The 12038-nt window shown below is 36.2% G+C and overlaps 1 protein-coding gene across 1 annotated transcript; it reads left to right on the top strand.

Annotated features, from left to right (window-relative positions):
- The first annotated feature begins 1802 nt into the window (after positions 1-1802).
- On the top strand, positions 1803-11814 carry LOC149021666 (CDP-diacylglycerol--inositol 3-phosphatidyltransferase 1-like). The gene is made up of 11 exons (XM_089149889.1): positions 1803-2023; positions 2329-2450; positions 2628-2712; positions 2793-2842; positions 8535-8574; positions 8719-8763; positions 8878-8943; positions 9984-10098; positions 10187-10243; positions 10344-10442; positions 11621-11814. Exons 2-11 carry the CDS (start codon positions 2390-2392, stop codon positions 11672-11674), a joined length of 672 nt encoding a protein of 223 aa, XP_089006015.1. The 5' UTR covers positions 1803-2023; positions 2329-2389; the 3' UTR covers positions 11675-11814.
- The last annotated feature ends 224 nt before the right edge of the window (positions 11815-12038 follow it).

Here is a 12038-nt window from a genome sequence, read left to right on the forward strand (position 1 = left end):
AATCCCATTAGGGCCTGGCGCAATGGTGGAGTCTCTCTATTGTGCGTTGGAGGTCACGGGTTCAAATCAGCCTCTCTGCAAAAAAAAACAGGGGTAAGGCTGCCTAGAAAGTCCCTTCCCCAGACCCACAGTGTGGGAGCTTCGGCACTGGGTACAGACCCACAGTGTGGGAGCTTCGGCACTGGGTACAGACCCACAGTGTGGGAGCTTCGGCACTGGGTACGCCCTTTTGATCGACAAAAAAGGGGATTGGAACTTATTCTATTAGTTAAGATATTAAGATTGATCATTTTGTTCTGACTAAACTAATTTGTTTGTCGGAAACGATACTTGACCACACCACATTTTTGCAAGTTTGAGTGTTTGACCAGAAGAGACTGAATTCTGCAACAACACCATGCATTTGAAATCCTCCTCTCCCTCTCTTTTGGATATGTAGGCCCTAATGAGATTTTGATTCACATCTTCTTAACTGTGAGGTGTATATCTCTTAGAAACAACATTACTTCACATGACGCAAATAAGACGCACTTTTAAGAAATTTATTTTTCATAGAAGCTCTACTTGGTGGTTGTAATTATTGGTATATATTATATTATATGGAATGGTGTGATCATGTATGGGATAATTGGTTATGAACTACAGGTGTAAGTTTAGCTCTAGTAGTCCAAACTTGCCATAATTTATTTTTCATAGAAGCTCTACTTGGTGGTTGTAATTATTGGTATATATTATATTATATGGAATGTTGTGATCATGTATGGGATAATTGGTTATGAACTACGGGTGTAAGTTTAGCTCTAGTAGTCCAAACTTGCCATAAGCTGCCTTCATCTTGAATTAAAATGAGTGTAGACTCAACATTTTGGTCATAAAAGCAAATCAAGTTTGTAACCTCTAGCTGTAAATTAGGGTTAAGGTCCAACATTTTGACCCAATGCAGTGCAACTCTGCTACAAATAAAATATACTTTTGATAAATATATAGGACAATAATATGTCATAATTTAATATATTTGCAGTCAAGACAAGGTAAAAATTAAGATGTAGGGCTAAGATTCAAATTTTAGTTAATATTCGGGAAAATTAAGTAATTATCTAATTTTAGATTTCCCTTCACAAAAGTAACCACTTAATATTTTACTTAACAAAACTAACTAAAACTTATTTTGCATTTACAAAACTAACAAAAATAGTGAATTTTCATCCCTTTGGACATTTTTATCCTTAAAATAGACCGTACAATATATGAGAGTGAAAATCTCCAAAGGTTATGAAAAATTAGTGAATTTCATTTTGGACAAAATAGTATTTTTTTTCTCTTCAATGTGGTTAATTTTAGGGGTTACAAATATCCAAAAGGATAAAAAAATTGCTATTTTGGTTGGCTTTGTAAACCAAATTCAGTTTTAGTTAGTTTTGTTAAGTGAAACATTAAGTGGTTATTTTTGCAAAAGAAAACCTAAAATCAGCTAATTATGTAATTTTCTCAACATTTAATATGATGTAATCTAACGGATCATGGTCAAGATTAGGGTTAAACTAAGACATCATGGTTGGAGTTAGGGTTTGCAAACTAAGTGAGAATCTGATAATCTTTCTTTGTAAAGGGTTAAAGATCTTTTGTTTGGATGATAAAAGAAACTTAGGGTAAGCCGACGCAGAGGTGTTCTAGTGGTGAAACCAATACTTATCAGTGAAGGGGTCGTAGATTCAACTCCGTTGAAGTCTATTAACGTCCCACCTCCCGGCTTAATAAATAGGTAAAAAAAAAAAAAAATAAATAAATAAACTTGGGGTATCTCTTCCAGTTCAGGGAAACTGCGTGTAGGTAGCGTAAAAGGACTTCCGCAAGAACTTTAGCAGAGAAACTCAATTTTGCTGGTTTCAGTTTCGTTTTCGTTTGATTGGATGAACTGCAATAGAAACTCTGGAAGATAACTTACTCGTACCGTTTAAGCTTTCTTCCAAAACGAGGATTCCAGTCTCTTCTCCTTCCTGTCACATCAAAATATTGTTAGCAGGTAATTCCTTCATCTGATACAGGTTTTATGTTCTTCACCTTAAATCACCTGATCCACCTAAATGACTTCATTTATATTACGAATCTTACATAGTTCTTATCAAACTGAGTGTTTAATGTCTTTTATCATAATAGAACGTAGAAAGAACAAGCATAGGGATTGATGCATTAGGCATCGTGAAGTAAACTCCAAATCATTTTTGCTATCCGCCAAATATGTTTGGTTGTGCAATGAAATTGGTATCTTACAATGGCAATTAGGTTTCAGAATTTTTAAACTTTTTGATTCTGTTTGTGTGCTTGCAGGAAAGAGGGTGACGGTGGAAGGTTGAAGGTTTTATGCACTATTTTGCAATCTAAATATACAATGGCTAAAGTTTCCACTCAGAAAACGTTGTCTGTGTATCTTTACATCCCCAATATCATCGGTAAGCTTATAATGGTTCTGTTGGGATTGATGGTGTTAATGTCGACGCTTTATCTACATCTGGATGCTGTTGTACTATTAGATTTGGGGGAATTAAGATTTTTCCTGATCTGTTTCATAATTTATAAATACACGTTACCAGTTCAATGGGTAATCTCTTATTTACATGTAAATGCAGGATACATGAGAATCATATTGAACTGCATTGCGTTCGCCCTATGCTTTTCCAACAGAAAATTGTTCGCTGCTTTATATTTTATCAGGTTCTAATCATATTCTTGAACTATTTTTCTGAATTCTATAGCTATTTCCATTCTTATAATCCAAGATACATGGTTTTCAGCTTCGTGGGTGATGGCATAGATGGTTGGTTTGCCCGCAAGTTCAATCAAGGTATGGTTAGAGCCATTCTATCACACAAAAACTGCATGTGTTAAAGTAAAGTTTCAGATTTCGGTCTGGAATAGATCTTGTAAGTTCCAAGATTGGTAATTCTTTTTATGGCTGTCGGGTTAATCAGAAGAGCCTGCTAGTTGTATAAGTTTTTGTCCCTCAGTTATAACTCGTTATAACTCAACGCAAATGATAGCATTGAAGAGGAAACTGGAAGAGATAAGTGAATCCGGTCAATGGCTATACATGTAAATTTTATTCTTGCCATCACATCCCTGAAAAAACGCTGAACTTTAATTTATTGTATAAGATAAAAAGCTGATCTGGTTTTCTGAGAAGAACATACTCTTTCTAGCTTACCAAGCTTAATCAAGATTTAACCTTTCTTTTCTCGAAGCTGCATTTTGCAAAGACTTTGTTTGATATTCATCTGTTTTTATATGTCATCTACTGTTTTTGAATTTAGACGTATTATGCGTGTGAGCATGTTTGAGTTGGTATAGTAACCAAATTCCAAACTATGATAATGGAAAAATTACTTCTCTGGAGGTATAGGACGATTTATTGGTTTTCATTTTTCCCACACTTTATGATGGTTTAATAGCAAGCTAATATGTTGTTTTTTCTTACTTTCAAAAATCAAATATGAGTTTTCTTGTTACTGACCATCCCAATTTGATTGTTGTGCCAATAGGCACAAAGCGTAATGTTTTTCACGTGTTCATTTAGGATTCTTGAAGAATTTCCAAGCTATTGTGGTCTAGGGTTTATGAATTAGTCAATCAATATTGTCCAATTTGCCCCCATCTGCTCCTTATCTTCAGAGAAACCTGTTGACTTCCCACCCAAAATGGTATATTCACCTCTGCTTTTGTCTAGAACTTTGCCCCTACAATTAGCCATAGTTTAAGACCTCGTCCCATCTCGATATCTCGACCTTATTGAGATGGTCAGATACAAATATTTGGGCCGTAATCTCGCCAAAATATAGTATGAGGTCTATTTGATTTAGGTGGCGTGTTTCAATGAGTTTTAGCCATTTTTTGGGTTTGATTCTTCTTGGGTAGTTTTAAGTTCTATAAACACATATCCATGGTTAGTTTGGTTAAAAAACAATCCACAAAGGTCTTTTGGATTTGCACTCCTTGCTTGTTTGTATGCAATCAAATCTGAATGTATTTTCACACATGAACATTCTTGAAGTAGATATTTACATTAGTGGAAACCCTATTTTAGGCTACACACATTTAAACGATCAAGTTACCTAAATAGATGTTTCGGATTCAACCTCGATTGGCAGTTTGCCATTGAATCCTCATGCATAATGACAAATTTATAGGTTGTTTAAGTACTCAAGAGCATAATAGTAAGCAATTTAAAGTTTTAAACAAGTGATACTTCAGTGTAAATAGTAAGCAATTTAGAGTTTTAAACAAGTAATGAAGTGTATTATTATTACTTATTGTCAAAGATTCGTAATTATTAGATACATAATGTTCAAGAACATCATCCCCTCACACTCTCCTAAAGTCTTGATACAATTGTTTAGTACTTTGTGAAAGTTTGATTGAACTAACATGCATTGTGCTTTGAGTACCTATTGTACGAATGGATCACCAAAGTGGAAAGAAACGCCTTGCTCCATTGTGATAAGTGATATGACGCCACTGGTAAAATGAATGGCTGGCGGTTGGGTAGAAGAAAATGTTGTCCACAAAAGTTTATTTAGTACATCCTTGCGACCTAATTTTCAACGTTCATGAGATTTTAACTGAATTTCAAGTTTTTGGGTCCAAATATTGAAAATTTCCAAAATTTTTGAGCTTTGGTCCACTCTTTTTTTTTCTTTCTCCATCTCATTTTAATCAGGTCAAATTACTGAATTCTACCAAAAGTTCGACGAGATTTAGTACCATGCCCCTCGCCCCTTGTCCTTTGGGACCTGCTAGTTTAGTTATATCCCTTGGCATGCTTTCAAAGTTTGGAGAACCTTAACCCTTTTTCCTCCCTACACATCTTTTCCTAATCCATCGCCATATCCAAGCCAACCTGAGATGTATTTCGTGTTGGTATAGTGTTGAAGAAGTTGATCAACTTTTCTTCTCTTGACCCTTCCGGCAAAATTTGGGACTAAACTTTTATTTTCCATCTGATACCGCTGATGCCTCTCTCATCCCTTTGCTCAAGAATGGTTGTGAATTTTGAAAACCATCTCTGGAAACTCCATTTGTGACTACACATGCTAGATGGTGTTCTGGGCAGCTATTTCACACACTTGGTGGGAATGCTACCTTAGGAGATGAACCCCCAAATCCAGGACAGTGGACTTGATTTGGAAAGCCTTTTGTTTTGATGTTTCCTTTAAATCTTAGTCTTTGCCGTGACTACTCTTTTTGGATACCCAAGGAAAAGGCACATTGTTGTTACGGGGGTCTGGGCTTTTAGTGTTGTTGCCTCCACTCTAGTTGGTTTCCCCACCCCTTCTTTGTCTTTTGCCTTTAGTAATAATTACTCACTCACCAGAAGATAGTCTGATTTGGAAGTGGGTGCTTGTAAGATTCTGTGGACAACAGCAGCTTAGGCCCATTGTGCCATTGGATTGCTTTGTTTTTTATACAGCTGTAACTAATTCAATGGGTCTTGTTTATTCCTTAATGCATAACATGGTCTCATCCAGGATAATCATATCATAATTCCTAATAGATGATGCCATGTTCTAGCCATGTCTCCCCATTGATTTGATAGGAGAAGGCATTTTTTTTTTCCGTTTCTTTTTGTCATATCCAATACTTGTGTTAAATTTGCAAGTGTTCACCACACCCTTAAAAAGGAGGAGAAGCAAATTTCTGTTGTAGAACACCCGCTTCACCTCTTATGAATTTGATAATTGTTCATCTATTACACTTTTGAGGGACCGTATGATCCTAGAGAAGCTGTCGTGTAGGACCCCCTTACTGATTCCGTGATTCTTATTGCCATTTCCACATGTTACTTTTTACGTTCCATATCTTGAGAGCTTATTCATCCTTTATTTTTGTTCCCATAAGCATATATCATTTGCCACCTTATTGGCCCTTTTCAGATAGATCCCATGGAAGACTTTCTCTCTTAATTGATGAAGTATTATCTTTCACCTTCAGTTATGACATTTAGTATAACTGTTTTGTATTGTACCTAGGTGATTGATTCTTATAGCTTCAGGTAGGTGGCGTGATTAAAGGGAGTGGACATGAATTGAATTTATTAAGTCAGAAAACCAAATCGTGGGCAAGAAACTTATTTGTGCATACATTAGGATTAAGGATTGAAGGGCGGGCCTGGCGCAATGGTGGAGTCTCTCCATTGTGCGCTGGAGGTCTCGGGTTTGAATCAGCCTCTCTGCAAAAAAAAAGCAGGGGTAAGGCTGCCTAGAAAGTCCCTTCCCCAAACCCCACAGTGTGGGAGCTTCGGCACTGGGTACGCCCTTTTTATTAGGATTAAGGATTGGGTTCGTTTTTGAATTAACTGCCAGAAAAAAAGAGAAAGTTCTGTTGGAAGTTTGTGGTTTCATTGAAAACCAATATTGTTTTTCTGTGTTTTTTTTGGAAGTGGGGGGGGGGGGGGGGGGGGGTGGTCTAGATAGGTTATAATTCTTTAGTATTATTACTCCTATTATTTGATGCAGATCAGTGGTTGTTGTGGTACACAACTGCTGTGAGAAGCAGCCTGGTCTGATGAAGTGGCAGGCTTTTGTTGGTTCGATGGAGCATCATATAGGACAGCTCAATTTCAGATTGAGTGGAGATCTGGTCATATGTGCAAACCTTGTATATGTGGTGATGTAGATTGAAACATGAAGAAAAAAATACCAAAACACTGTTCACTATTCACACCAACAATGTCATAGTGAATATTTGCCTTGTTTGAATCTATTAATGTACTGTCCTTGAAGACCTCCAAACAATTAATGAATGAAGTTGTGTTGCTATTAGCAGTTTATTATCCTCAGAGAGGATAAGAGGCTGAGATAATTAAGATCATTATTTTAACTTCCAACAGCTGAGGTAGCTGGTGGTGAGAGGCCCAAGGCTGGGACAGCCTTCCCTACCTTTCTGTCCATTTTCTGCCTTCTTATTCTTTGTTTGTCTTCTATTTATTTAGTGGTTGAACTTCCACTACAACCTATCATCAATCCCTATTATAGAATTACGTATTACTTCTATGGTATTATATTTTTATTTCCATATCCAGTTTTGTTTGTTTAATTTATCAGAGTCCTGTTGTTTTAGTTCCCTAGAATGAGAAGAGTTGTTTCAGTGGTTACTAATTTGCTGGGGTCTTTTCTCTATATAGATTAGTTACCAAAATGATTGATGAAATTTAGCTGAATGAATTATTGAGGTTGCTCTATTTCAGTTGCTATGTATGACCTGGTTTCCAGCAGTGGTTGAGACCTTCTGGGTTCCCTCCTCTGATATCTTTTTCTTATTCCTTTATTTCTTCTAATATTCTTATATTCCCCTTTATTTTTCTACTTCTTCCTCCTTCCTGCTTTGTGATAACATTACTTGTGGCCCCCCAAGTGTTGGCATCAACCTCTAGATACTCTTTATATCAGTTTGGGATTTTAAAAGATCCTACCTCCACATTTTAGAATTTAAAGTCATGATTTGATCTCTGCTGGAACTCCAATGTTGTTCCCTGTAACACCAGACATTTGCTGCAGAATTTTCGTTTGTCTTTGGATCTCCTTTTTAGTGAGGAATCACCGAAGATCTCAGGTCAAATGATGGTCATATTATTCCCCCGAAAAAAGAAAATGGTCATATTCCATATGAAGGGGAACTTTCACCCTAATCTTCCTCCTGCACTGGTTCATTGCCTTCATCATGAGATTGAAGATGGGCAGACCTCTATAATTACAAATAAACCTCTCACTGTGTTACTTAAGAGCCCTTTATTTCTGTGTTTTGATTTATTTCGTCTTTTTTTTTTTTTTTTTTTTGGGTATTCCAAACATAAACTTCCTTCTAAATTAAATAGCCATCTTACCCTAAAATCTATTTAGTCTTAGAGGTTCTGAACTTCCAGTAAATCATGAACTGCCATTGAACTGTTGAGTTAGTTTTTCTTATGGGTCTCTATGGATCCCAAACCAGGGTTTCAAGTCTTCAGATTATGTTACATGGGCTCCAAATGATACATATATTTTTTTTGAATTCTAAGAACCTTAAAATTGAAAAGTTATATTGGAAGGAAATGGTTCTTCAATTCTAAGCACCTTTAATATCAAGTAATTACTAAAAATGATCGGATTGTGGCAATAGTAACTTCATTTCATGGCAACCTGGTGGTATCAGGTCCTAATAAGGAAAAGCCTCTTCGTGTAGTGGAGGCATGGCTGCATACGCATCTGCCCCTCTCTAGACCCCACAGCAGTGGGGCCTTATGCATGGGGTTTGCATTATGTCTTTGTGTACTTATTGTGATGTTTCTTCTTGAAATCTTACAAATTAAAAAGAATTCTAAAATGATCTTTTGTTTTCCTGTGTTCCTCTTTGATGTGGAGGGTTTATATTTCTTTACCGTTTGCAAATTATAAGTTCTTTTATGAATTATGAGCCTTCTATAAATTTCCATTGCATAGATGAATATTTAGAGGGAATATTTGAGAATTGCATTTGACCTCTCTCTCTCTGATTACTTGATTCAGTTTCAACTTTTGGAGCTGTCTTGGACATGGTAACTGACAGGTGCTCTTTATTGAATTTTTTGTTCCAAATAAAAATCTGATTCTACTACTATTCACATAATCCACAGAAAAAAAAGAAAAAAGAAAAAGAAAAGAGAAAGAGTTATTTAGAGGCAGTTCTTGACTTTTGAATTTTCTGTTACAGGGTCAGCACTGCTTGTCTGTTAGTAATCCTCTCCCAATTTTACAGGTTGATATATTTTTTTTAAGTTATATCTAACTTTTTGCGTTGTATTTCATAAAAATTCATAACTTGACTGAGTTAATCAAAGTGTTCAATTTTCCCCCCCTCTTTATTTTGCAGGCCGGGATTGGTTTTCTTGTTCCTGCTTGCTTTAGATATTGCCAGTCATTGGCTACAAATGTACAGGTATTTTTTTTTTATAGTATAAGCCCACTTTTTTTTTTTTTTTTAAATAATAATTTAATGTATTCAGAGGTTATCTAAACAATGGAAACTTTCTCCTGTGGAGGGTTCTACCGAGCAATACATATTGGTATCATTTTATCTCAATAGGACACCAAATGATAGGCCTTTTTTACTTTTCTAAGTCGTAAGTGTATCAAGTGTATCAAAATGTATCAGCTGATACAGTACAATATGCTAGATACGGTCAATACAAATCATTTTTAAGCATTGTTTGATGTTTTGATACATATCGACAATACAGTATAATACACTCCCTCTGTGTTGATGACACAATACAATATGATAGCTCGATATATGCATAGAGATGTATCAGTTGGTACGGCTCAATGCAACAGGATATCTGTCACATCTCGATACGCTTGATGCATTCAAGATAAACCCCCCTTAAGTTGCCCAGAACATAAACCAGCAAGCTTTTGATGGGAAAAACATACTGCACACCCTAGGGAAGACACTAAATCTCCCCTTATAGCTTGTTTTTCCATAAGTTCTGTTAGGACTTCCATCCAAGACTTGAAAACTGTTTGAATAGTGAAGAAATTTCAACATTTGCATCACCCAACAAGTGATCATCAACAATTGAAGGGTTTTTGAAGGAAAAGGTAAGTTTTTGAGAAACCTTGGACCCCTTAGATAACCCACTTGGAGCTGTTATTAGTGGTTTTTGCTTTGAAAAATATAAATTTTGGTCAAAAACCTTTTGATAAACATGTTTCCTTTCTGGTTATTTTGGAAATAAAAATTGAAATTTATCCCTATTTATGTGTCAAGAAGCAGCTTTGACAAAACACCCAGTAGTTGTTTTGTCTGTTCCTTGAAATAAAAATTGAAGGCGGAAGGACTTTAAGTGAAACAAGTTGTAGTAGGGTTTATGATGTTCTTTTTCATCTAAATATGAAGCTATTTTTGTTTCTGGCTTTGCCTTTCAGTCATCTTTATCATTAATTTTAAAAGCTACTTTTGTTGCTGGCTTGCTGCAGTACATTCCTATCAGGTAAAGCTAGCCATAAAGATGTTAAAGACAGTACTAATTGGCTATTCAAAGCATACTATGGAAACAGATACTTCATGGGTTATTGCTGTGTGGCATCTGAGGTGATTAATTCCGTTCAGCTCCTAAAGAAAGTTCTCTATCTGCTGTTTATTACTTAAAGCAAGTGGTGTCCACTGTCCAATGGTGCAGGTCATATACATCATCCTTTTCCTTCTTGCTGAAGGCCAATCTGATAGTGTGCTTGATGTAAGTCAGACTTGTTATTAGATGTACTTTTGTTCACAAGTGGATATCTGAGGCAGATATTTCCTTGATAATTTTGACTCGTTGTATTCTTTCTTTTCAGGTTCTAGCAAATAACTTGAGCAAAATTTCACCACTTTCTTTTCTAGTCACTTTCGCTTTGTTTGGATGGGCAATCAAGCAGGCAATTAATGTTATACAGGTATGATGTTTAGCTTAGTTTACAATAAAAAAATAGAAATAAAAATTTTGAAAAATCTTAGTTCTGCTCACTTCCAAGTGCCTCTAAGTCTTCCTCATTGCTTTTTGATTTGGGAATTTAGTTCCAAATACAAAAACTTAGAATGGTCCTGCTCCTTTGATTTTTGGTCAAATATTTAGCTGATGCCAAAAAAAGAAAACAAAATAAAAACAAATACAAAAAATAGAGTACTTATTTTGTGGAGATGAGCCTAGGGTGGTGGTTTTGACCAGCCAGAAGTCAGACAAAACTGGCTGAAACCAGGGACTTTTTCCCACCCAACTCAAGGTGGCGGTTTCGAGGCCCAGAATTTTTTTATTTATACAATCAATCTTTTACAGTCAAAACTCAATGCATGAACTATTTTCACTGTTGGCAGTGGAGTTCTCCGAGTGGTGCTTGTGGTTTTTCAGGTACACTTTACACTAGTGATATCATAGAACCAAGTTCAAACCTAGTCGAAGTACAATAATACCAAATAATTCATGTGAACCCAAAAAGAAAAAAAGCCATTCACTATACAACATTTACTCGATTCCATGTGGAATAATCTACGAGCTGTGTACCACCTAAGATGTTGCCGGTGTTTCTCTGATTGTACCACTTATGTAGCCCATGACATGCCAAGTTAATTGATAGTCCATACTTGACTAAGATACCATGGCTGGGATGCATACCTCAAAAATACTATCAACAATGATGAACTAACACCTGACCCATCCACATTTCTGTATAGAACAAAATATGTATCATGGTCACTTGCATATCCAAATGAACAAGTGCTTTATAAGGATGTTCTACGGGCATATTCACCATACAGTTCATATGGACCATATCCAACATATGGTGCCATCCAATGCTCTTCTATTGGAATAAGGGTCTTCGCAACGGAGGATGTCATTTACCAATGCCCAGATCTTTAGTCATTTCCAAACTCATGATTTCCATCATGTCTGACAAGCTCATTATATCCATCCCAAATGCTGTAGGTCCAAGTCCATGCTTGCAAGTGAACTGTAATCTCTCAAAGAAGTGCTCATGCTGGTGTTTGAGTTTTGAAGGAAATAAGTTACTTATTAGATTCATTCTTTGCTAATTAATCACTTCACTGATACTTGAATTTTTTTTAATGGTTTCAGATGAAGACTGCAGCAGACATGTGTGTCCTCTATGACTTAAACAGAAAACAATGACCCGGATTTTTCTTAATTGCCTTCTGTGTTTCTAGGTTCTGGATGAGGGTTTTTTGTGTTACATTCCTACCCTCAGTTTTTCTATCAATTGTATATTACACTTTTGTGCTGGAACTACAGACGTTCTTAGTATTCTAATATGGATGATCGCAGCCCTTTAGAACACAATTTGCAGTTTTGGTGTCCAGTCATTGATCCTTATGCCCCTTATAAATAGCATGCATACAGGAGGCACAGCGCAGTTTCCATGGAGCTTGTTATGCATTGAGATTTGGTTGCGGTCAATGTTCAGTGATTTGGGCTGAGCTCCTCTTTTTTATGACCAGTAATTGATCTTGGCAAATCTGTGAGACAGATCTTGCGT

This window comes from Hakea prostrata, chromosome 3, assembly GCF_041222555.1.
Source record: "Hakea prostrata isolate BN-2017 chromosome 3, UWA_Hpros_2, whole genome shotgun sequence".
NCBI classification, from domain to species: domain Eukaryota; kingdom Viridiplantae; phylum Streptophyta; class Magnoliopsida; order Proteales; family Proteaceae; genus Hakea; species Hakea prostrata.

Excerpts from the sequence above, each read along its gene's own strand:
- LOC149021666 (XM_089149889.1), top strand. The coding sequence starts at position 2,390 with ATGGCTAAAGTTTCCACTCAGAAAACGTTGTCTGTGTATCTTTACATC. Across the intron at positions 10,099-10,186 it reads ATTGCTGTGTGGCATCTGAG|GTCATATACATCATCCTTTT; the intron begins GTGATTAATTCC and ends CCAATGGTGCAG. Across the intron at positions 10,244-10,343 it reads AATCTGATAGTGTGCTTGAT|GTTCTAGCAAATAACTTGAG; the intron begins GTAAGTCAGACT and ends CTTTCTTTTCAG.